Source organism: Penicillium canescens (genome assembly GCF_028828765.1).
Source record: "Penicillium canescens strain IBT 15451 chromosome Unknown utg000002l_segment0_segment0, whole genome shotgun sequence".
NCBI lineage: Eukaryota > Fungi > Ascomycota > Eurotiomycetes > Eurotiales > Aspergillaceae > Penicillium > Penicillium canescens.
Genome location: NW_026703964.1, coordinates 5,279,532 through 5,302,368, shown reverse-complemented (window position 1 = coordinate 5,302,368; position 22,837 = coordinate 5,279,532). Strand labels below are relative to the sequence as shown.

General features: G+C 50.0%; 11 protein-coding genes across 11 annotated transcripts; 4 read left to right on the top strand and 7 right to left on the bottom strand.

Moving 5' to 3' along the window:
• Positions 1-773: 773 nt before the first annotated feature.
• psrA (putative general stress response phosphoprotein phosphatase Psr1/2) lies at positions 774-2,937 on the bottom strand (the record flags this gene model as incomplete). Its single annotated transcript, XM_058512001.1, has 5 exons — positions 2,526-2,937; positions 1,382-2,454; positions 1,179-1,328; positions 1,033-1,131; positions 774-986 (listed from the first exon to the last, which is right to left on the bottom strand). The coding sequence occupies exons 1-5, from the start codon at positions 2,617-2,619 to the stop codon at positions 774-776; spliced, it is 1,629 nt and encodes a 542-aa protein (XP_058377537.1). The 5' UTR covers positions 2,620-2,937.
• Positions 2,938-3,582: 645 nt separating this feature from the next.
• On the top strand, positions 3,583-6,065 carry pxa1 (putative peroxisomal ABC transporter (PXA1); the record flags this gene model as incomplete). Its single annotated transcript, XM_058512000.1, is given in 2 exon segments — positions 3,583-5,816; positions 5,834-6,065. 2 exon segments carry the CDS (start codon positions 3,583-3,585, stop codon positions 6,063-6,065), a joined length of 2,466 nt encoding a protein of 821 aa, XP_058377536.1.
• A 307-nt stretch (positions 6,066-6,372) lies between these two features.
• N7446_003250 (uncharacterized protein) lies at positions 6,373-8,613 on the top strand (the record flags this gene model as incomplete). The annotated part of the gene is made up of 4 exons (XM_058511999.1): positions 6,373-6,553; positions 6,678-6,754; positions 6,811-6,970; positions 7,022-8,613. The coding sequence occupies 4 exons, from the start codon at positions 6,373-6,375 to the stop codon at positions 8,611-8,613; spliced, it is 2,010 nt and encodes a 669-aa protein (XP_058377535.1).
• Positions 8,614-8,901: 288 nt separating this feature from the next.
• N7446_003249 (uncharacterized protein) lies at positions 8,902-10,185 on the bottom strand (the record flags this gene model as incomplete). The annotated part of the gene is made up of 1 exon (XM_058511998.1): positions 8,902-10,185. One exon carries the CDS (start codon positions 10,183-10,185, stop codon positions 8,902-8,904), a length of 1,284 nt encoding a protein of 427 aa, XP_058377534.1.
• Positions 10,186-11,510: 1,325 nt separating this feature from the next.
• On the top strand, positions 11,511-13,762 carry N7446_003248 (uncharacterized protein; the record flags this gene model as incomplete). The annotated part of the gene is made up of 7 exons (XM_058511997.1): positions 11,511-11,684; positions 11,743-12,497; positions 12,556-12,721; positions 12,773-12,941; positions 12,994-13,062; positions 13,119-13,129; positions 13,184-13,762. The coding sequence occupies 7 exons, from the start codon at positions 11,511-11,513 to the stop codon at positions 13,760-13,762; spliced, it is 1,923 nt and encodes a 640-aa protein (XP_058377533.1).
• Positions 13,763-14,104: 342 nt separating this feature from the next.
• On the bottom strand, positions 14,105-14,458 carry N7446_003247 (uncharacterized protein; the record flags this gene model as incomplete). Its single annotated transcript, XM_058511996.1, has 2 exons — positions 14,105-14,146; positions 14,201-14,458. 2 exons carry the CDS (start codon positions 14,456-14,458, stop codon positions 14,105-14,107), a joined length of 300 nt encoding a protein of 99 aa, XP_058377532.1.
• A 1,061-nt stretch (positions 14,459-15,519) lies between these two features.
• On the bottom strand, positions 15,520-16,377 carry N7446_003246 (uncharacterized protein; the record flags this gene model as incomplete). Its single annotated transcript, XM_058511995.1, has 1 exon — positions 15,520-16,377. One exon carries the CDS (start codon positions 16,375-16,377, stop codon positions 15,520-15,522), a length of 858 nt encoding a protein of 285 aa, XP_058377531.1.
• Positions 16,378-16,972: 595 nt separating this feature from the next.
• On the bottom strand, positions 16,973-17,945 carry N7446_003245 (acetate uptake transporter family protein; the record flags this gene model as incomplete). Its single annotated transcript, XM_058511994.1, is given in 4 exon segments — positions 16,973-17,290; positions 17,348-17,403; positions 17,415-17,521; positions 17,596-17,945. 4 exon segments carry the CDS (start codon positions 17,943-17,945, stop codon positions 16,973-16,975), a joined length of 831 nt encoding a protein of 276 aa, XP_058377530.1.
• Positions 17,946-18,731: 786 nt separating this feature from the next.
• On the bottom strand, positions 18,732-19,950 carry N7446_003244 (uncharacterized protein; the record flags this gene model as incomplete). The annotated part of the gene is made up of 3 exons (XM_058511993.1): positions 18,732-19,621; positions 19,687-19,839; positions 19,887-19,950. The coding sequence occupies 3 exons, from the start codon at positions 19,948-19,950 to the stop codon at positions 18,756-18,758; spliced, it is 1,083 nt and encodes a 360-aa protein (XP_058377529.1). The 3' UTR covers positions 18,732-18,755.
• A 178-nt stretch (positions 19,951-20,128) lies between these two features.
• On the bottom strand, positions 20,129-22,092 carry N7446_003243 (uncharacterized protein; the record flags this gene model as incomplete). The annotated part of the gene is made up of 5 exons (XM_058511992.1): positions 20,129-20,886; positions 20,940-21,365; positions 21,418-21,573; positions 21,623-21,864; positions 22,055-22,092. The coding sequence occupies 5 exons, from the start codon at positions 22,090-22,092 to the stop codon at positions 20,129-20,131; spliced, it is 1,620 nt and encodes a 539-aa protein (XP_058377528.1).
• Positions 22,093-22,278: 186 nt separating this feature from the next.
• On the top strand, positions 22,279-22,705 carry N7446_003242 (Tim10/DDP family zinc finger protein; the record flags this gene model as incomplete). The annotated part of the gene is made up of 2 exons (XM_058511991.1): positions 22,279-22,376; positions 22,516-22,705. 2 exons carry the CDS (start codon positions 22,279-22,281, stop codon positions 22,703-22,705), a joined length of 288 nt encoding a protein of 95 aa, XP_058377527.1.
• Positions 22,706-22,837: the final 132 nt, after the last annotated feature.

The following is a 22,837-nucleotide window of genomic DNA, read 5'->3' as shown; positions in this document are numbered from 1 at the left end:
GAAGTGAAGTGACTAAGATGACTTATCGCGGTTGGGGTTCAGGAACTGAAACCTTGACTACATCATCGCTCAATGCGGCAGTGCTCAATGCGGGATGGCCCGAGATAAACTCCATTTCTACTCTAACACAATTTGCTCTACTCTTCCGACTACACCTATGTACGTCGGGACATGTACACAAAAACCAAATGGCAGCGTAAAGGGGTTATTAGACACTGCTGACTAGGGGGAGGCAAGAGACTCAACACGGAATGCACGCTCGTGTATTGAGCTGAGATCAAGCCAGTAGGGCTGTGTAGCGAGACAGAAATGGGGAGAAAAAGAAGGGGAACATAGGGGGGATACAACGAGGACATGAGAACCAAGAGACGCCTGCAGAATGCATGAAAAGCGGACTTGTTGGAAAGGGATACAAAGACAAGGAAAGATCACGGCATGAATGAGGTGATGATAGGCACAAGGAAAGAACAATGGGGAGAATGAAGCTCGCTCGGAGCGTGGTCAGATAAAACAAATCGCAATGCAAATGGTCGATGGTCAGGTCCATGTGGCTACCCAACGACAACAGATGCAGACGAGCCGTGACCCAGGAGGATACCAGTTCCATCGGGGATGGTCATCGTCGAGAGGGGAATCAAATCGGCAGTAGGAGAACAGGGTGACTACCCGTCAATGGCAGTGGAGGGGAATGCAAAGGAAGGGCTTTTCTGGCGCAGAAAAGAAAACAACTCGCTCAAAATGGGAATCTCAGGCGTAAGAAAGATCCGAGGAATTTACAAGGTACAGTCCAGGACCATGCTGACATCTTGGACTTGCGTCCCGGCAAGATCCTCGAGGACCGGGATAAGGTCAAGCAACTCGTTGTCGTGAGCGTCAGAGAACCAGCTACTGATGGGAATCGCGTGCTCAGGATGGAAGATGTAAGAGGTGGGGGAGTTGTCAATGATGATCGTCTCCTTCAAGTCACGACCGACTTGTGAAAGATCCTGATGGTTGTTAGATGTGGTCAGTCTTGAGGGGGAAAGAACTCACTTTGACATAATTTCCTTGGTGGTTGTAGCAACTCTCTCGGAATAGGCGGTGGTGAACCACGTTGTGAATATCCAGTTGGTCCAGCAAAGGATCACCATACTATACATTGTTAGTATGGGCTTCAAGACAAGGGATGATGGTCCTACCTTTGAAACTGAGGCAGTGAAGACCACTACTTCGTACAGCTCGCCAACACGCTTCATAAATTGATCCACGCCTGGCCGCTTAATGACATAGATGTTGTGGTATTGTCCTTCAATTTCCACAGGAATAGTGAAGTCGGCACGCTCGAGAACCTGGCAGATGGGTCAGCGGAGGTACGTGGAATGTCAAATACGCAGATGCTTACCTTGAAGCTACTATGAACAAGCGTTTCATCTAGATCCAGAACAAGACACTTTCGGCCGCTGAGGTGAGGTAGAGGCGCAGGGAGCAACGGACGCATCCCATCCTCTGAGACAGCCCGAGCAGGAGGAGCAGGAACTGGCGGGGGAGGAGGCAGCACCATCGGGGCTTGTGTCACTATGTCCGCTTGGTTGACGGGCTCTGGTTGATCGTCGACGGCGAGAGATTTCGTGGGGGCGGTTGAAGGAGCAGGCTCCTCAATGGATTTTGTTTGCGCATCCAGATCCTGAGTGGATCCTTCCGGCTTACTTTCATCTACTGATCCATTTGCATCTGCAGACTCAACAGGCGCAGACACTTCGGGTTCGCTGTTCTGGCCAGAAGCCTCAGTTCGGACAGCCGCAGAAGGACCCTCGCTCTGCGCGCCAGTCGCGGTCGCATGAACGTTGCGCTCTTCTTCGCCCGGCTGGTCCGCGCTGACTGTCGAGTGCGCCTTCTCGTCGAAATATGGCTCCCTTGATTCTGCAGTGCTGGAGTCGCCGGTGTGAGCGTCCGCCTTGTCTGGGGTGGGAAGCCGGTTCGAGGCCGGTTGCTGCCTGTTCGTTTTCTTTGGAGGCACAGTCGTGTCGTCCGTATCAACATCCGCCGAAGAGCAGCAGCCCAGGAACGCCAGAAGCTTGGATGAGCTCTTCTTGGGCTGGAGCTTTGGAGTGCTTTCGGGCGCAGCGGCCTCTTTGCTTTCCTCTCCGTTCGCCACGTCCTGAGTCCGGCGTGACCGACGACTGCTTGCCCGGCTTGGATCTCTTTTCGCCCGCAGAATGCTCACTTTTGAGCTTCTGCGAGTAGGCTCATCCTGCGCTTCTTCGGTCTTCACCGGGGGAATTTGTTTATTGGTTTTCGAGGATCGTCGCGAGGGGATCGGGATCGACAAAAGACGTTTCTTAGGTGTCTCTGCGGCCTCGACAGCCGGAGCATTGGAGATTGCAGCGGACGGGGCTGGGTCAGAGGGTGCGACGGCAGTTGCGTCCTGCGTCTCGGTCGCATCGGTGGTCCGAGCCTGCTCCGAGGACTCAGGGTCTATGGGGCGAAAAGTGTCAGTCATTATTACCCTCTAAACATTTAATGCATCGCATGCGCAAATCACTTACTGGCTGGGTCGGGATTGTCAGTGGCCATGGTTGCTTTGTCTGTGGACTCCGGAGCTGAGGGTGAGATATCTCGCCCCGTGCTCTCTCCACGCATTGAGGATGGCTGTGTCAGTATTACCGACACAAATGAGCAAAAAGCAGTGTCAAAGTGACGAGCAATTCAAAAGGCCTGAAGCAATGCCGGAACCCTCACAAAGGTAGAGCGCGGCTACGGGGGTTGTTAACACGCCTGGATAAGCAAGCGCCCTGGGGAAAGAAGTGGCACCGCCTTTGGCCGTAAGCCAACACCACTATGTTGCAATAAGCAGGCAAAGAGCAGGGGGAAGCAAGATGCAGGCAGTCAATAGGGATAGAAGAGGAGAGAGGAGTTGGGGATGTCACGTGTACGGTGTGAGAAACGGGGGAAAGTGACTCGAGTCTTGTTTAATTCCTTTTTTCGACGCTAACTGGCCCTTTTCACACGCTACTCAAGCCCTCAGCGGCTACGCAGGTTAGGGTCTGGACCAAATCAAATACGATCGGATAATTTCCATGCCCCTTTTTTTTTCTATGGAGCTATGGCCTTTGGTCTGTTTCTCTCGGGATTTACCCGTGCAAGACAGTAGAAAGTGTGTTATAGTTGGATCACTGATTGTTGTGCTGTTGGCTGTTGGCTGTTGGCTGTTACTGTTACTGTTACTGTTGCCATTGTTTCCATCTAGGCAATAGGCGATACTACCTATACTTTGTTATGATAATTACTCCCTGTTTCCTAGTGGTGACCACTAGTCATACCATTGCAACATCACATCTAAGGATATCCCACGTGAGGTGCTAGTTTGCGCATGGTCCCTTCATCTATATTTAACAAGTTGCATAAGTTGCCTGCTTACCTTTTGAACAGGGCTGGATGTACAGTCAGCTTCCCCACGTGAGGTTCTCCGCATCCGAGGTTCACATGCAATGATGTATGCCCCCAACTTCACATTCCCCTTTGGATTCCCTTTCACATCTTCATGGCCGTCAGTCCAGTCTAGGGAGTATCGCTCAACTCGCGAGGTCACTTCCTGGGGTGAATATGGCCGTCCAGTCAACACTTCGGCGTCCAGAAGATCCCCTTCTGGCGCTGTATCAACATTACTCCGATTTAGTACGCTCCAAGGTTCGCCGCACATCCCAGACAACGCGCCTCATTGCTACAATAGCCCTGCTCCTCTCGATCATCAGCTCAGGGTATGGAGGCTACAAATGGCTGCGAGGGCGAGCAAAGGAACGAGCTCAGGGTCGCCGTCTTTTGCGCCGGAACTCGGGTATCCGGGGTAAAGATGGCTCCCGTACAATCTATGTGCCATACAAGGGCACCATGACCTCCAAGGTCTTGATTCATCCAACTAAACCAACTACATTCGACGCCCACCGACGCCTATTCCTCAATCCCCCGGCATCTGCCCGTAGCAAGGATGACGGTTCGACGAGTCAGATACCCCCGCCGACAACGAAACCAGGGTTGAACCTGGCATTCCTGCATCAATTTTTGAGCCTTGGTAGTATCATGGTACCAAGATGGGGAAGCAAAGAAACCGGGCTGCTGATGAGTCACGGGCTATTTCTTCTGATGCGAACATATCTCTCCTTGTTGATAGCACGGCTCGATGGTGAGATTGTGAGAGATCTTGTCGCCGGCAAGGGGAAAGGTTTCCTTTGGGGTATCGTTAAATGGTGTGGAATTGGAACTCTTGCTTCATACACAAACGCCATGATCAAGTTCCTCCAATCAAAGGTGTCCATCGCCTTCCGCACTCGACTGACAAGGTATATCCACGATCTGTACCTAACTGACAATAACAACTACTACAAATTGATGAACTTGGACGGTGGGATCGGTCAAGGTCCCGATCAATTCATCACACAAGATCTCACACTGTTCTGCTCAGCTGCCGCTTCATTGTACTCCTCAATGGGCAAGCCGTTGGTGGATCTCTTTGTATTCAACTACCAACTGTATCGCTCACTGGGACCTTTGGCCTTGAGCGGTATTCTGGCTGGATACTTCAGCACAGCCGTGGTACTCCGGAAGTTATCACCGCCTTTTGGAAAGCTCAAGGCAGTAGAGGGCAAGAAGGAAGGTGACTTCCGTGGCCTGCACTCCAGACTTCTAGCAAATGCTGAGGAAATCTCGTTCTATGGGGGAGCTGATATTGAGCGTGTCTTCCTGGTCAGAAGCTTCAAGGACTTGCAGCGATGGATGGAGGGAATTTACAGTCTCAAGATTCGCTACAACATGCTCGAAGACATGATCCTCAAGTACTCCTGGTCTGCGTTTGGTTACCTGGTGACTTCCTTGCCCGTTTTCCTCCCGGCCTGGGGTGGCACTGGAGGTGCAACGGAGCTGGCCGATGCACCGGAAGGCATCGGCCGCGAGCGTGGCCGCATGAAGGACTTCATCACCAACAAGCGTCTTATGCTTTCCCTGGCCGACGCCGGAGGCCGCATGATGTACAGCATCAAGGACATCTCAGAGCTGGCCGGCTACACATCCCGTGTCTACGGCCTCATCGCCACCCTACACAGAGTCCACGCCGACGCTTACTACACACCACGTGGCTCGCACCCTGAACTATATTCCCTTGGCGATTCACAAGGCACAACCCACAACGGCTTCGATGGGGTCCGCCTGGAGCAGGTCCCAATCGTCGCACCCTCCCTCTACCCAATGGGCGGCGATGAACTAATCGAGTCCCTCTCCTTCATCGTCCACTCAGGCGACCACCTCCTAATCTCCGGCCCGAACGGCGTCGGTAAATCCGCTATCCCACGCATCGTAGCAGGTCTATGGCCCGTGTACCGCGGGCTAGTTAGCCGCCCCCGAGGCTTCGGCCTAGACGGCATAATGTTCCTCCCACAACGACCATACCTCAGCGTCGGCACACTACGCGACCAAGTAATCTACCCGCACACCGAGATCGACATGCGCGAAGCAGGCGAGTCGGACGCAGCACTACAGAAGATCCTCGACGACGCCCATCTCGGATACCTACCACAACGCGAAGGCGGCTGGGATGCGCGCAAAGAATGGAAAGACGTGCTCAGCGGCGGAGAAAAGCAGCGCATGGGCATGGCCCGGCTCTTTTACCACGAGCCACGATATGCATTTATGGATGAGGGCACGTCAGCCGTTTCCTCTGATGTCGAGGGCTTGCTATACGAGCGAGCGAAGGAGCGCGGTATTACACTGATCACCATCTCGACGCGGGCGTCGTTGAAGAAATATCATACTTACAACTTAACTCTTGGGCTCGGTGGTGAAGGGGGGTCTGGGAGTTTGAGAGGATTGGGACGGAGAAGGAGAAGTTGGGTGTTGAGAAGGAATTGCAGGAGCTTCGGAAACGTTTGGATAAGGTTGATGAGTGGAAGCAGCGTCGTGATGATATCAATAATGAGCTTCAGAAGGTTTGGTCTAGTGGCGGCGAAGGCGAAATTGCTCCTCCACCTTATCAGGAAGAAGAACATTCTGGTTCTGAGGAGGTTGTTGAGGCTGTTGTTGAGGGGACTCTCAATTGAGTGTACATCCTACAGCTTGAGCATAGATAATGAAACTTTCTATATAATGATGGATAGCACGCGTTTCTACCTTGGGTTTTGTGCTGCAATGCATGATATTGACCTATTTAGATTTGCATTTTATAGAAAAGCCAGCTCAGCCCTTGATGTGTAAATATTTGAATCAGTGCACACCGCCTTATGCATACCTCGACGCCGCCCTCAAATGCTGGCAGTTAACTTATCGATAAGCCTCGCGTTTTCTGTCCGATTAGTCCCTCTCTTTGTCTCTTGTTTACCCTGGGCCTTGCTGCTTCAGACTTGCATCATGCAGGGCTCTGACGGTGATGAAGATGACTCCAATGTGGTTGTCATTTCCATGGGTGACTTCCAAAGCGATGGGGACGTCAATACCTGGCCCGCGTTCCCGTACAAGCCACGCGACGATTCTCGCTGGAGACAGTTGCTCGCAGAGAACTGGCTCAAGTCTCAGGGTAGCTATGTGGAAGGTAAGCCTGTACCGGTGTTTTGCCCTCCCTAACGCGGTCTATGATATGAACACATAGACCAGATGCATTCGTGCAACGCGCTTCTGTGGCTTTACCGAGCTGGACTGACAAACGACATGCACAGGCGACGAATACACTATCTCAGAGTTACCTGAAGGCTATTGCCTCTTTGACAGACCGCGCGGCACCAATCCCTTGATGGTGAGTCCGCTTGCTTGCACCTACATGCATCCGCCAGCTAACGATTTCACGTCCAGCGTGACCCTTTCCTCTACGGGCATCCCAGCGGACAGTACTTCCAGTCCCAGGCAACCTTCTTCACTCACTTCCTTGCCATGGCTCAGGGCAAGCTGAGTGAGTGCGAGTGCAAACCCTGCAGCAAGATGGGAGGTGCCAAACCGACTACAGTTCGACCGGGTGGGTGTTTATGCTCTGATATCCATGGCTCGCACACTGATCATTCACTAGCATCGAAAGTAGTTCGCGGCCCTGGTCGGCCCAATGACGACAAGAACCCTGATTACTGGCGGGAGTACATACTTAAGTTGAAGGCCAAGGGTACCATCGATGAACCCAATAAGCAACCTACCAACTTTGACTGGGCTCTGTCCGACGCATTGCTCTCTGACTATTTCAACAAGCTTGTTCTTGACCCGTCCTTCGTCCCTCGCTGTGGCGAGCTCGTACTTTGTGTTTGGGACATGGAGGATAACTCAAGCCTGCTGCGCAACCCTGAGAATGGCCACATTGAAATCCGCGACAATTACGGCCGCTGGCATGTGCCTAACTGGCGTGCCGGTGTGGTGACTCAAGCTCCTGAGACCGAAGTTCACATGCTGGAGATTGCTGAGAACTCCTACACCACCGAGGAGCTGAGTGACCACGGATTTCGTGTGGAGCTTCTCCCTGATCCCGTTGGCCTTGACAAGTCATATTCAGTTCAATCCAGATACCTACCACTTCGATGTGTTAAGCCATTTAACACCTGGCAGCTATATCTGGATGGTCAATCCCGCGATGAGCTACATCCTTCAATTGAAAACGCCCTGACCGTCATGTCCTCGTGGAGCGTGGTGCACAAGGTTCATGTCAAGGGCACCTGGCCCAACATGAAAATCAGCTGCAAGGGAATCTGGATTGGTGCCGAGCTACTCGCTGTACACGATACCGTTCGCCTCAAGCCTCGAGGCTACAGCTTTGACGATACGCTGGATGGCAAGGCCGCTCAAATCAACGATGTTATGGTCATTGACAACATCAGCCTCTTTCTTAGGGACTGCATCGAAGATCGAACCTCTCCCAATCTTGCCAAGAAGTACTCCGTGCTCATCACCGGCCAAATTTACACCACCAACCCAAACCGGGGCAAGAACGGCGAGCCATTCAGTCAATTTCCTCTCGAGCCAATGACCAACGAAGAAGCAACCGCAACCTTCCGCCAAGTCGGCATGTCCTCCTATGGCCCCTGGTATCACGTCGCCGTCGGAAAGAACAAGTCCCCCAGCATCAGCCAGCACATGATCCTCGGCCGCTGCTATGAGCCACTCGCAGCCGACCTGATGTTCAACAGACGCGAATTCGGATACGACCTCGGCGGCGTCATGCACGGCCGCAACTTCTCCGAGAGCGTCGACACACGCATGCCAGAAGGCAACACCTGGTTCTGGGGCGATAGCCGCATCGAAACACTGGGCATAGTCGAGATCAACGGCTTAGAATGCGACATGACTGCTCCCCAGCGCGAAACCCCTGCCAAATGGAGAGCCATCTTCAGGATTTTGGGTGGAGAGGTCACTCCCGCATTGGTCAAGCGCGCTGGCATTCCTCCCACCAGTGGCAACGTTGGTCGCCCCAAGGGTGCCAAGAACAAGAAGCCTAGCTCGATGAAGGCGAAGACTGGTCTTGCGCAGGTGGCTCAGACTAGCAAGCTGGTTAGCTCTGCTCTTGGCAGTGCTCCCGAGGAAGAGACTTCTGATGATGTGGAGGAAGGGTTTGGTCCAGGACTCGCTCCCCCGCGTACAATCCCGAAAAGTGAGGATGAGAGTGATTTCGCCCTGTGATTTGATTTTGGTGGGCTTTTTCTTCTTTGATGGCGCAATGTGATACCCTGGAATTACGAAGTTATTTGAATGAGCGATGCTAGCCTATCAAGTGATAGCAATTGAAACCCCCTTTAGAAATTTGTAAGATGGTCATTCAAGTGCCTAAGCGAGCTGGCCACTTCAACCACCCTATATGTACTGTACACCATCGTCAGAATGAGTATGCGGCAGATTATTCATGGCATCGAATTTCGGGGTCTTCCAAAACCACGGAAATCTGCCTCCATGAACACGTCCGCCCAGCGTCTAGGACCTTGTAAACAGCCTTTTAAGCCGTGTCTGGGCCTTTCCAAGACAATTAACTCCGCCTTGATTGAACCGTTGTATGTTTCGCTTGGCTTTGTCGAATATGACAGCCCGGGACAGAGTTGGGTAGTAGCCTCTTGCAAGCATTAAGTCACGTAGCGAGAATAGTACCGATGCACCGCCAGCGGCCAAGGCAACTGCTTGATCCAAATCCCCAAGGCGAGTTGCCGTATGTGGAAAAAGTGGATTGGCCATAATAAAGCTGGGCCAGTTATAGCCCAGAGAAGGGTCCCAGCTCAGTGTTAGCGACTCTTGGCCAATCCGACTGCCACGGAAGCCAAATAGTATGTTAGCTAGGCAAACACTAACCAGAAGAATAAAGGAACTCATGAACCACATTGGTCGCTTCCATCGGCTGAGAAAGATAGTGACAAGCACTAAGACAATAACGATGCCGAAGTCTGAGAAGATGATCCCGCGGGTGCCTAGTCTGTACTTGAACCATATAAGGACGCTTTTTGACTCCTTCGGCTGTCGTCCATCATGGGTCTGCGCCAAGTCAAGAAAATCCACGTAGGTCCGCCAGCTGCTTGTAAGGCATACAAGAGGCGAAATTATCGAAAACCCCATAACGCAAAGGGTGATAATTGTTCGCCGACGGGTGTTTTGAGGGTTAGGGGAGAGTAACGCTGATAAAATGAAGAAAGTCGAGAAGACAACAAGTGAGATGCGGATAATAGCCAGAGACGCGAACGTCGTATACTTCAGGGCCCAGAATCCCAAGGGGATCTCGCCCCCTGGTACCGCATGAGGCACACCAAACACTCGGTGACGACCAGGTTGCTGAACCCACTCATTAAAGGGACCGGGGGTACCACTGTGCCCTGCTTTGCGCCATTCAGCATAAAAGTTCCACAAGGATATGTCAAGTTGTATGGTGGTAGCCGTTGTAGACTGGACTATCAAGTCGCCCGATGCAATAGCAGGGTAGAGGATCGAAACAAGAAAATCATTGTTCAGCGCGTCATGTGTAGCCTTATCAGGATACAGGAGAGAAAGCAGGAATGACGCGCAGCTCAAGAGCCAACCGCCCACTGCACCAGGACCATAAAACCCGGAGACAACACCGGCGAGAATATCCTCGCCCGGCGGAGAAGGTGATACCAGGTCGCTTAAATTGTAGAAATAGGGACCGTGATTTACATCTGCGTATGTAGAGGAGGTGAAGTTGCTGCTGGAAGGACTAACACATTGGCTGTCGGACGATGTGATTGATGTAGTCATGGTGGGCGACATTCCGTTAATTAGGGGATGGCAGGAAAAAGAGTATCAGTGCAGAAGCACTATATGTATCCGATTGAGGGCCAGTAAATTAATCGTCATATTCGAATCTAGACCGGCCCTTACGTATATGGCAGTCTATCTTAACTCGCTGTTAGGGTGGCGTGACCATATAAGTACCACAGATTCCTAGCAGAACGATGTCATCTTTCGTTACAGGCGGACTCTCCGACATCTTTATATTTGATAGATGGAATACGCTCGAGCTTGTCTGAAGAGTTCCACGGTGTCCCTTGGAGGGATGGAGTCTGGAACCACCTACGCCACTGCTTCTTCCTGCATGACCTGTTCATTCTTAGTCCGATAAGAATTGTGGGTATTCATTGCTGGTGGGTCGGCTCGATAGTACATCCTTCGGGGATGTTCGAGTCAGCTGAACTAGTTGCAATCGATAATGTACGCCACCCAAAATCCGGGCTTGATATCATGAATTATAGGTGCACTTTCGTCAGCCGCCTTGGGCACATGCAGAGCTATCAATTAGCCACGGTATCGTGACAGGGGCTGATAAAGGTGTCTCTGTGTCCAATTGATATTATTAGTCGAGGAAGAATGACCATGCTCGTTGGACCGAGCTTTCAATATCAAAACAGTTCATATGCAGGGGGTGGGTGTATTGCTCCCAGATACACAGTCCATTTAAACTAGGGATTCCGCCAGGTTAATCAGCCGGTCTTCCGAGAGACTAATCCAAGAATGACAAGATCAAGGGCTGGGCATTGGGGCCAAAAACGGAGAAATATTGAGTCCCGAGCCATGTTGCAGCAACCGACGGTTTATACATACTTCCGATATTTACCACAGCCAATTGACATAGGGACATGCGTTAACATGACTAGATAGTGGTCGTCAATTGCAAGCTGCCCAGACCGTTAAATTTCGGAGAATTCCGAATAGCTCAAGCCCACATATTTGAGCCTTGCGTCTGCAGAATCCAGCGGGTCGGTCCCTTAGAGTCCATTAAGCCTTGCGTTTATTTGTGTTACCCTCATTTTCTAAATTGACGGGTCTGATGCAACAAGTAATGTGCCCAGCTATTATCTCCTAGAAGCAGATGCCAGGGGAGGGCCAGACCATGGCCAGATAGTACCGCGCCAGCATTCCTTACAGGAAGGGTGCCCGAGTAGTATACCACGTGCGATCGAGGCCCTATTGCACAAACAGGGAGCACTGTTGTGCTGCTGGGTTTTGTCTTATATTGATTTGCATATCCCTGCCCTAGACTCGCTCATTATGCTTACGACGACTCCTAGTTGAGTATGCCGATCATGGCTTCTCTACGAGGATTGGACTCCCTGACTCTGCATTATGCATATTTCATCTTCATGTCTGCGATCGGCAGTGTCATATTGTACACTACAGCGGCGCCGATCCATGATCTCCACTATGCTGACGCGTTGTTCATGAGCTTCAGTGCTATGATAGGTACAGGGCTGAACGTGGTAAGTCTATACAGCTGATCATTCGAGATCCGGATTCAATGGTTGACATGTTTCACAGCTGGACCTGGCTACCCTTAATGGTATACAACAAGGCACCCTATGTTCGCTTTTAATCTTCGGCCATGTTATTTTCATCCTCGGGATCCTCTCCTTCCTACGCGCCCGAAGTCTCCGCTCTCTTTTGAAAGATGCACGCAGAAAGAATGGTGATCAGACCGTTACTCACACGTCAATCGTGCAGATACAGACAGAGCAGCTTTCTGAAGACAAGGATGGTGTCCTATCTGTCAAAATCACCAGTCTAAACGCGACAGAAGGAGAAGTACCAGCCGATATTTCGACCCTTGAAAAGTCCAAAGATGATGTATCATCGAAATACAACGACTGCACCATGGTCACTCATCAGAATATGTTGGATGAATGCCAAAGAGTCACTACCATCACTGTCATAGGTGACGAAACAAACGTCTGTGACGCCAAAACCCGGTTGTTCCTCATGGTCGGCAAATTGAAGAGCATAATGCAACAAATCAAAAAGGATCTGAGCAAGAGCAGTCCAATCGATTGTGGAGAGCCAGGATGGACAGAGTACAAGGCACTTTCATTGATCTCGGCAGTTGTAGTACTCTACTACATCGCCTTTCTTTCCTTCGGCATTATATGCTTAGGGCTTTGGATGAAATATTGTCGTCCAGAAATTGCACAAGTAGATGGGGTTTCCCCTTTCTGGACAGGCACTTTCCTTGCTATATCTGCGTTTTCCAACAATGGCATGTCCCTCCTCAGTGCCAATATGGGTCCCTTTCAACAAGAGTGGGTGGTTTATTCCTTGCCGATAATCATTGAACCGTTTGTTAACCTATTTGTACAGGGCTACTCCCCTTCTCGTCACTGGTTTTCTTATACTTGCCGGAAATACACTGTTTCCTTGCTTGCTCCGACTTTCCATCTGGGTTATTAGCAAAATGATCCCGGAGAAACCAGCCTGGCAGTCGTGGCGGGGAGTTTTCGATTTGACTCTTGCCCATTCCCAAGACGTGAGTTGTTCCTGGCTATTCATAGAAAGCTGAGACTAATTATACCGGTAGGTTTGCGCCTATTTATATCCTTCTTGGCATACATGGTTTCTATTTGGCACAGTCTTGATGCTCAATGGAATCATGTGGGGAGCTTTCGAGCTTTCTGCTCTCTACAACATAGAGATTGCGGCACTTTCTGCCAGATACCGAGTTCTAGATGGACTCTTCCAGGCTTTAGGTATGTTCTACAGCCCACTGTTTTGTAATATAGCTAACTGAACTTCACAAAGCTGTGCGTGGCGGCGGTTTCTCCGTCGTGGCATTCGATGGACTGCCACAGGCATTACTTATTCTATACGGTATGTGCTTCAATTAATTACCATAATGAGATTACTTGCTAATAACCCGCTTCTAGCCCTTATGATGGTGAGAGCTTAAACGTACCAGAATAGCATAGGGTATCTAACGGTTTCCTTCTAGTATCTTTCTGCCTTCCCGGTATCAAGACTCATCAGGTATGGAATCATCACCCCATTAGCCAAAAAGCTTAGATTGACATTGGACAGCGGAAGGGAAGCAGTCAAAGCGAGGTCCATTAGTATCTCCGACAAAGAACTCGACGTCTCCAAATGTTCTCCTTCAACCATCGGTTCAAATCCCTCAAGATTTGCCCGCAGCCAATTCTTCTGTCAACAACTTCGCTCCCAATTCAGCCACGACATCTGGTTAATTTCCTTCGTGGTCCTTCTTGTAACCATCGCCGAGTCAGACCACTACAAAGCCCAACCCGTCGCGTTTTCCACTTTCAACATCATTTTCGAGGTTGTATCCGCATATAGCTGTGTCGGTGTGAGCATTGGATACCCAGGCAAGAGCTATGCCTTCTGCGGCGAGTGGCACACATTCAGCAAACTTTTGTTGGTTGTTACCGCGCTGAAGGGACGTCACAGGGGTCTAGATTTCTCCCGCGGCAAGGCTATATCGCTTGGTGGGTCTTTGGAGCCACCTGAGGAGAAGATATCGCAACAGGGCAAGGCTGGACCACCCTGTTGCGTTTAATTTTCGCTTATATACGTCCGTCTTCAATTGCGCAATTGGTAGACTTAATTCACTATTGATTCCCCCTTCCAACGTATTACACGAACTACGGAAGACACCATATAGCTTGTTGAATATTACTATGCACATGGTCTTGTTCCTGGAGCATAATAATGCCTCGCTGGCACATCTGATTAAGTTTATGCGACTCATGGGTTATTATGTACATCATATTTTTGTCCCAGTCCTCTCGAATATCTCCTCCGACCTTCCCTCATATTGACTGTTGGAGGAGATCGGTGATGGAATTCGAGTATTCGGATATTCGGGTATCGTGGTAAAGTTCTCGCCTATAGAGATCCCTTAGATCTGCTGGGGCTCCTTGCAAACAAGGTCGGCACCGCCCTATATACTTCGTTAGATATCATAGCCAAACATTCTGTTTCGGATGGAACATACCAGAGGAATGAGACAGCACAGAGCATCCTTCTTCTCAGCAGAGCAGGTGCTCTTGAAGTCCTCAAGGCTGGAGGGAGCACCGGTAGGGATCTTGCAGTCAAAAGCGGCGACTCCGACGTTGGTGGAGCAGCACTGAGGGTTGACGAAGTACTTGCCGGGGCAGTAAGCCTTCAGCGAGACAAGAGGGGAGGGCGTCACAGGGGAGGCGGTGGCAGTCAAAGCGCTCAAAGCGAAGACGATGATGCTGGAGGCGTACATGGTGAAATTTGAAAGAGTGGAATGGAAGTTGGATGAAGGGGGTGGAACGAGAGACTGGAGATGTATGAGAGACTGACAGCAGGGAGCAGAGAGGCATTAAATATCTGGGCGAAAAAGGCCTGGTCGTAGAGAATTACAGATACTAAGAGTTCCACTTCTTGCTCGTAGAGGAGATGATGTACAGCACTAGCTATGCCACGGAAGTGATCAACAAGATTTCAGGTTCTTCAAATCGAGCTATCAATCGACCCACCGAGATCGTTCAATTAAAACTCATCCTTGGCCGGACATAAATGACGATCAACCGTGCAGCTGTCGACATCAGGGATGAAGCTAAAGGTGTTTACAAAAATGGAGAACTCTACTCCGTACTCCGGAATTTTCGGTCTAGTCCACTCAATATGCAATTGATTCAAAATGGCCTGGTTCCAGTAAATATCATGACTTTTCCATAATGTTCATTTGACAAGGTCCACAATGTGATTGTTGGGAAACTAGAGTGGATCTCTTCTTTCAAGCTACTTACCGAAGCTCGAAATACACAAAGTTAATTCGATCATGAATCTCCCTACAAGTCAGGTTATTTGTCCCTTGTCGCCCCGTAATTATGCACTGTACTTCGTACTTTATCCTCTTTGCCCAGCATTGCCCCTTTCTCGCCTCAATTCATCTTTCCGAGGTACTTGAACCGGAAACCCCGATCCAGCATTTACCCGATATCAGCTTTGCCTTATTTCCATGAGCTCAGCAAATTATGCAGTTCATATCAAAATTCTGGTTACACATATATATTGTAAGCATGTCTTGTACTCCGCACTGGCGACCAGTTCCTTCGTGCCCCACGGGGGTAATTGCTGGATATATGTACGTACAGTAGATAAATCACACGTGGCTTGTGCGAATTTGACATGCGCTGTACGCTTGTTCCTTTCTCATTCTCTTCTAATACGTATTTCCTTCGCTTGAAGACTTGAACGACGTAAAATCTACATGTATCCATTAATCAGCTCATGACCGACGTGGTTCTATGAGCAATGGATATCAAGGCCTCAGTTCCAAAATTAATCCTTAGGGGACACCAAGTCCGTAAAACGATCACGTCTCTCTGTTTCCGCCCCTTCTTTGGCATAAAAGTCTGCCACCTCATTCCAACCTCTTGGAATATGCCAAAACTTGATGCTCAACCTTGACCTACGCGCCTTTTCTATCTCGGCAAAAAGACACAGCCAAAGGTCCTGGTTTTTAACTGGCGTTCCAGCTCTTGTTTCCCAGTCGTAATGCATCCATGACCATACCCAGTCCGTGCTACCTTTGACCACATATGTAGAATCGGTAGCAATGACAAGACTACAGAACCCCTCACCAGCCCAGCTTCGGAGCCGCAGAGCTGCAATGACGGCTCGCAGCTCTGCACGGTTGCTTGTTTGCGGGTGTGGCTCGCCAGTGGGGCCTCTGTTCTCGAGAGCAAAGCTCATACGGCCATAATATTGGCGCGTTTGAGTTGGCGGTCTGAAAACGGCTGAGCAGCCAGCCCTTGGATTCGCTTGGCCATTGTTCAAACAGCAACCATCGGTGTAGATGAGAAACTCATTGGGGTTGTCTTGATTAATGAAACGACGAGGAACAGATGAAGCCTTAGCCGTGGTACCAGGTTGGAAAAGTGAATCAGACGTATCATTCCTGTGTCGAGGCACAAATTCCGTGGGGATGCTGGTTTTCGAAATGACTCTAGGCCTTGTAGACTTCAGACCTTGTCCGACGACAAGGGATGGACTGGGCGAAGCGACTCTAATTCTGCTTCCCCTACAATATTCTTGGCTGGCAGGATGGTCGCCAACCATCACACCACAACTGGCACAGGGACGATCCAAATCCGCGTCGCTAAACCTGTGTGCGCCATCCCACTCAAATCCATACATATTGAACCTTGGATTACAATTAAAATAAAGCAGGAGCCGCGTAGATGGCAACGAGAGGATATAATAAAGAAGATAGGAGCAGGACGCGAATAACGGAGAAGTATTCAGTTCATAGCCTTATACATGATATTAGCGTCCCCGCATGGGGTGCTGTGTTGATGTTCGTGTGCACGTGACTTGGTATAAATTTGCTTTTTTTTTTAGTTTCCGGTGCGACTTATTTTCCATTTGTTGCATTTTATGATAAGGGTCTTTCGTTGTTTTGGTTTGTTCGTCCAGACCGTTCTTTCGGATCTTGTTTAGTCCTCAAACCTATGAAGCTGCATAAACCAAGCTATTTATACATCATACAAATGATTGTATTTTTTCGCCTGTCTCTAATTTACTCAGTTAAATCTGAATTACAACAATATTGTTGTCTTCAATAGATACACATCTAAGATTCGCATAACTAACTATCTTATATTACTAAACTGATTGAATAGCATCCACGAGCTCGTTAAATTCAAACCTATTCTCATTACCCTGTCTCACATACATCACAAACATACAGCCATTAAAATAGCCAACAAATCATAACGTCATATCATAACCCTCAAACATCATTCTTCTTACTCATCCTAGCAGACCGTCTCTTCTCAGACCAAGGGAAATGCACAACAGGAGGCAAGAAGAAGCTATTACTGCTATCCGCAATACCAGCGAAAGCATTATACCAAGCCAAAAACGCACCAAGGAGCGCAAACAATCCACCGGCTTTGAGCAAATTTGCATTTGGCAATGCACCGGTGGGATAGAAATATCCAAGCGCGATCATCAGGATGGCGAGATCGACGAAGAAGAAGAGGGAGAAGAATGCGACGGTGGATTTGAGGGTGAGGAACATGATTATGGTCGTGAAGATGAACCAGCCCTAGGGGAGAAGAGTTAGCTTTTCACGTGGACATTGAAATGATAGGTTGGTACGAACCATCAGGTATAGAGCGAAAGAATTGTAGAACATAAAAGGAGACCCCCATCCGCTTCCTCGAGCGCACCCATTATATTAAACCCACCGGGGATGAAAGTAATGGCCAAGGATATCCAGAATCCACCATAGGAGGAAAGGACAGTGGCACCGAATGTATTTCCAATTGCCATTTCCCTGCAGATAATCGTTAGCAACTATCACCTCAGAAACCCCCTTATAAACCCATGGATAGAGAAAGAAATACATACCACATCCCAGCACAAAGCTGCACAAGCCCCCCATAAGCCAAAGCAGGCCCAACAAGTATATTAGGCTGCGTAACACCTCTCACATCCATCTGAATACACCCCAGAATAAAAGTCGTCAGAGCAAAACCGCATAATCCCAACGGCGCAGGATTGGCGATTTTGCGGTCCTTAGGTACTCGCCATAGACCTGGTTGAGCCTCGCCGCCGAAGGCTGCATAGCGACTTTCGGCAGTGTTGACGTGGGCCAGGGGGCCAAAGCGGCCGGTTTCAATGTCATCATTTGAAGAGGAGGAGGAGGGGGAGGTTTGGTTGGTGTCTTTGACACTGATGCCATTTTCTTCGTGGGACATTGTGGTGGTGGGTTGTGTAAAGAAGAGGAAGGGGGTGGGTTGATAGTTAGGGTTACGGTATAGTTTGCAGAATGGATTGGTTCGAGGTATTTGCCTGGGATTATGATTCAACAGACTTAACAGAAGCAGAAGACTCGTCTCGATTGCGAATTCCATTGGCTTTATATAGACATCCCTAGCCACCATGAACAGTACAGTATGATCACAACCGATCTCCCAAGGTCCAAGGTCCAAGGTCTCCCCCCATACGCAAATGAAAGGATCAACAACCATAGCCAGCGGATCAACGGCGCCCAAAAACAAGAAACGAGCCTATAAACCACCCCAAAGAGGGAGTAATATCGAGAAGCAGTGGAAACAAACTACTGATCCGTACGCCCTAGCGCAAAACGCATCAAGGGATGATCTACGCCAGACCAATCATCTCCGCGCCAACAAAACCATGGGGAAATGCGGAGAACCCCACGATCAACGCGCAGTTTTGGGATTGCGTTGGAGTAGAGTTGGTACGTGTGGAGATTCGGCATCGTGGCAGCGAGTGAGGGTTACTCGGGTCGGTTCTTGGCAACTTTGTCGATACCGACATTTTATGCCGAGGTGCTTAGATGCGTCACTCTGGGTCTGAGCGTGGCGTTCGCTGTGCTTTTCAATGTATTGGGTTTCGTAGCCCCTGAGATTAGAATTGGAGATGATGTGGTTTGCCGTTTTCGGTTATAGTACTACCCACTACTTCGTATAGTACGACAGACAAAAGGCAATCTAATTTAGCTTACAAGAGATAGAATGGATAGATTCGCACATCTCGCAACCCTAATAATTCTTCTGCACAACTCCCCTAGCAAACTCAGCAAAAGTAAGCCCAGGCCTAACCTCCTCCTCCAAATTCGGCTGCGTAAACACAGCAAGAGTATTCCTCGCAATCTTCTGACCGGGGATACACTTCGCCCCCTTAACAAAATGCGGAACAGCCATGAACTTTCCGTGCGTAATAAGCTGCAACGCTTCGCCAGTCTGGAAGGCAAGACAATCCTTAGGGATATTGACCTTGACGATCTCGTCTGTTCGCGAGCGGATGTACAGGCCAGCTGAGGGGTCCGGGGATTGGGGCAGTTCGGGAAGGATAGATGTAGCGGACTCTACAACCGGTGGTGAAGCCGCTTCGTCGAGGAACATGGCTGATGTCAGGCCAGTTAGACAGCCGTGGTCGAGGTGTGTGGCACACCAGTCATCGTCATCAGCTTCGGTATCAGCTTCGGCATTGGCATCGGCGATGTTGTCATTTCCGGGAAAATAGTGTAGCAATCTTGCTTTTGTGGTTAGACTGGTTGTTACGACGTGGTGCAGATACCCAGGCTTGTAGCCTTCGATATTTGCTTCGGCGTAGCGATCGCAGGCTTTGGCGACTAAAGCTGCCGTATCGATTATCAGACCGCAGAGGGATTCAATGCTACCCCTGAATTCGGGGAGTTTCGCTGGTGGAGGCCAGATATTTGGTGCGGTGTACTGCGGTAGATCAGGGAATCCTTCCGCTGGCGCACTATCCAACGATGGGTCTTGGTAGAAGGCGCAGTTGACATAGTAAGAGCCCTTGAGCGTGTCGAAGTGACCTGATTTCAGAGTTTCTTTGCCACAGGACCAGCCGACCAGGTACTTTGATTCTGGACTGGTGAGGGATTCTGTGGGTCGTCAGTTGGGTTTTGGTTTTGCGCTCTGGTTAGAGCTTAGTGTATCACACTCTTACCCAGTTCGCTTTCTGGGAGTGCGGCGAGATACGATGCATTGGATAGAACTTTTTTGCGCAGTTCCACGAATGTTGAGGGTAGGTCTTTGACCACGATAATGCCTAGGGAGGCTGGTCCGAAGGCTTCGGTCAGGGTGTCGAAGGAGACAGTTCCTGCATAGTTTAAGATCTACTCTTTTATGTTGCAGTGCAGAACTTACCATCGATGAGTTCCTGCAGACTCACAGTAACCGCCTGTGCCACGGGCGCCATTTTTCCATCCATGAGGAATTGAAGAGAATGAAGGTTCCCCGCTTCAAGTTTTATCACGATAAGTTAAGTTAGCGGTTAGTGGCGGTGCTAAGCAGGGAAGCAGGGACTGTTCAATGTAACGGTATAATCTTAAGTTATAGTTTTATGATATTATTCATCTCTACTATCGTACAATCCATTCACCACTATATCACTCAACTTGTCCAGCCCGTCTCGTCACAGCCCGGAGATTCCCGAAAGGCAGGACATCGCCGATGCGTTTAGCACCAGTAAACAACATTACGAGACGATCAACGCCACATCCCCATCCACCAGTAGGAGGCAGACCCCACTCCAGAGCCTCGAGGTAACTCTCATCGATCTCGCCAGGCTCATTGGCATCCTTGCTGAACCGCATCTGATCCTCGAATTTGCGGCGCTGCTCAAACGGCGAGTTTTCCTCTTCGTATGTATTAACCACTTCCTTGCCCTCGATGAAGAGCTCGCCACGTGCGGCGACGCGCTGGTTGGTTACTGGGTGGAGGAATGATTTGGAGAGTGGGGAGAGGCATTCGGGTGGGTTGATGATGAAGGTTGGGTCGATGCATTGCGGCTCCACGTATTGGCTGCAGAGCTCGTCGAGGAGCCGGGGGAGGGAGGGGTTTTGGGGAAGAGGGAGGGAGAGGTCGGTGAAGATGGTGCGAACTTGTTCGAGGGCTTTGGGGTCTTCGAGGTCTGGGAGTTTGCGATTTATGGCCTCTTCAATGCCGGTGATGAAGTCGATGCGGCGGAAGGGGGTTGTGAAGTTGGCTGTTGTCGGGTTGAGTGTGCCTTTTGTGTTGAAATTTTCAATGAAAGCTGCCATCCCCGAGAGAAGCTCTTCAGTCATGGTCATTAGGTGGTCGAGGTTTGCGTAAGCGTGGTAGAATTCGCAGGTGGTGAACTCTGGGTTGTGTGTCTTGTCCAAGCCTGGGGTCTGTTAGCTTTCCGGTCAATGTCTTAGTTGATATCTTTTCACGCACCTTCATTTCGGAATGACGGTCCAATCTCAAAGACCTTGTCGAATCCACCGACAACCATGCGCTTGAGCCATAGCTCTGGTGCAATTCTCAACGACAGCTGACGGTCTGAGAACTCAGTGGCAGTGGTATAGAACGGACGAGCAACGGCACCGCCAGCCACACCTTCAACAATCGGGGTATTGACCTCTAGGAAAGAGCGGTCCAAGAAGAACCGACGCATATACTGAGTGAGAGCCGAGCGGGCTTTAATGATATCCATCGTGGGACGATCGGCCAGGAACTGAACATGGCGAGGGAAAGGCGAGACCTCATGCTTGGTATCGTGAACGGGGATATCATGGAAACAAGTCGACAGCAGCGTCGGAAGCTCAGTGGCATCGATAGTGAGTTCACCTCGAGCAGTGCGGTGCGGTTTACCGGTTACAGCTATCACCATTTAGCAGGCGAAACAAGACTCTCTCGGACCAGACAGACATACAAAAAGAGTCACCACGACGCAGTAGACGGAAGAATCTTTTGAATTCGGCAGAGGCGACGCTCTGGATGTTGCACATCACCTGGATTTTATGGTCGTCTTGCCACATATCGAAGAAGACCAGCTTGCTTCCGGCGATTCTAGAGGTATGGACCCTACCTAACTAATCTAAGTACAAGGGCATTGGAACATGGCCAGAGTAACCTACCAGAGACGGAGACTGTAGTTTCTACTGTGTCATTGTTGGCGAGTCCGCTGTATCGAGAGCGGAACTCAGGCAACGTCAATGTGTTTTTGTTCACTTTAAGGCGAGGGTATGGATCTCCACAGATATATTTCAATTGCTGGTATCGATCTTGCATGGCTTTCTCTGACGATGAGCTGTTCATCCGGATGTGCTGTGTTAGTGTCCAGGTAGGCCGACATGGGCGTGCGAGTCGCGATCCTGCACTGAAATTGGGTTAGCAATGCTCGAGAAGAAATGAACGAGATTGATCCAAATTGAAAGGAGCTTGTCAGATATAAAATCCAGTAGTGTTCATATGCCCCGAAGGGCATTACTGTAGCGGTTCTAATGCAGGGGGTATAATATCATCATATAGGGGAGATGCAAATGCAAGTAAATGCAATTGTAGCTTACCTTCGCAGCCCATGTTGTAATAACCTGGTTGAATTCATTATGAGTTCACATCGTGAGAAGAGAAGAAAAGAAGAAGAAGAGCAGAAGGACCGAGTTTTTCCACGCGGGTGGCCCAAGCTTCCGACCAGTTCTCCCGTTCCACCCTGGGCTCCGTAATAGCCATCACCTACACTCTACTCTACACTCTACTACATACCACCTACCATCTACCATCTACTATCATCATGTCTTTCCTCTTCGGCGGTGCCCCCAAGATGTCCTCGGCAGAGAAGATTGCTGCCGCCGAGACAGAAGTTGAGATGATCTCCGACATGTTCAACCGGTAAGTCGCGCGGAATCTCGGGTTAGGAATCGCTATTCTTTTGCTGTCAAGCATTGCGAGACCCTCAATCCAAGCTATTTCGATGCAATCCATCACTGTTCCGACTTTCCATATCAGTGGCTAACATTCCGTCGCACAGCTTGACCGAGTCCTGCACAAAGAAGTGTGTCCCCGCCGACTACCGCGAAGGCGACCTGAACAAGGGCGAGTCCGTCTGCCTGGACCGCTGCGTCTCCAAGTTCTTCGACGTCAACATCAAGGTCAGCGAGAAGATGCAGGGTGAAGCCGCCGCCAGCAAGCAGGGTGGCGGCATGGGCTTCGGCATGTAAAGCGGTTTGCGTTTGCGGGCGACCAGACGACTTGAACTGGGGAGAAAGAAGAATTGAGAACTCAGTGGTTACTATCGTGGTTTCTGGTGTACGGCTATATGACTGGTTCGGCCTACTAGGAACTTGGATCTG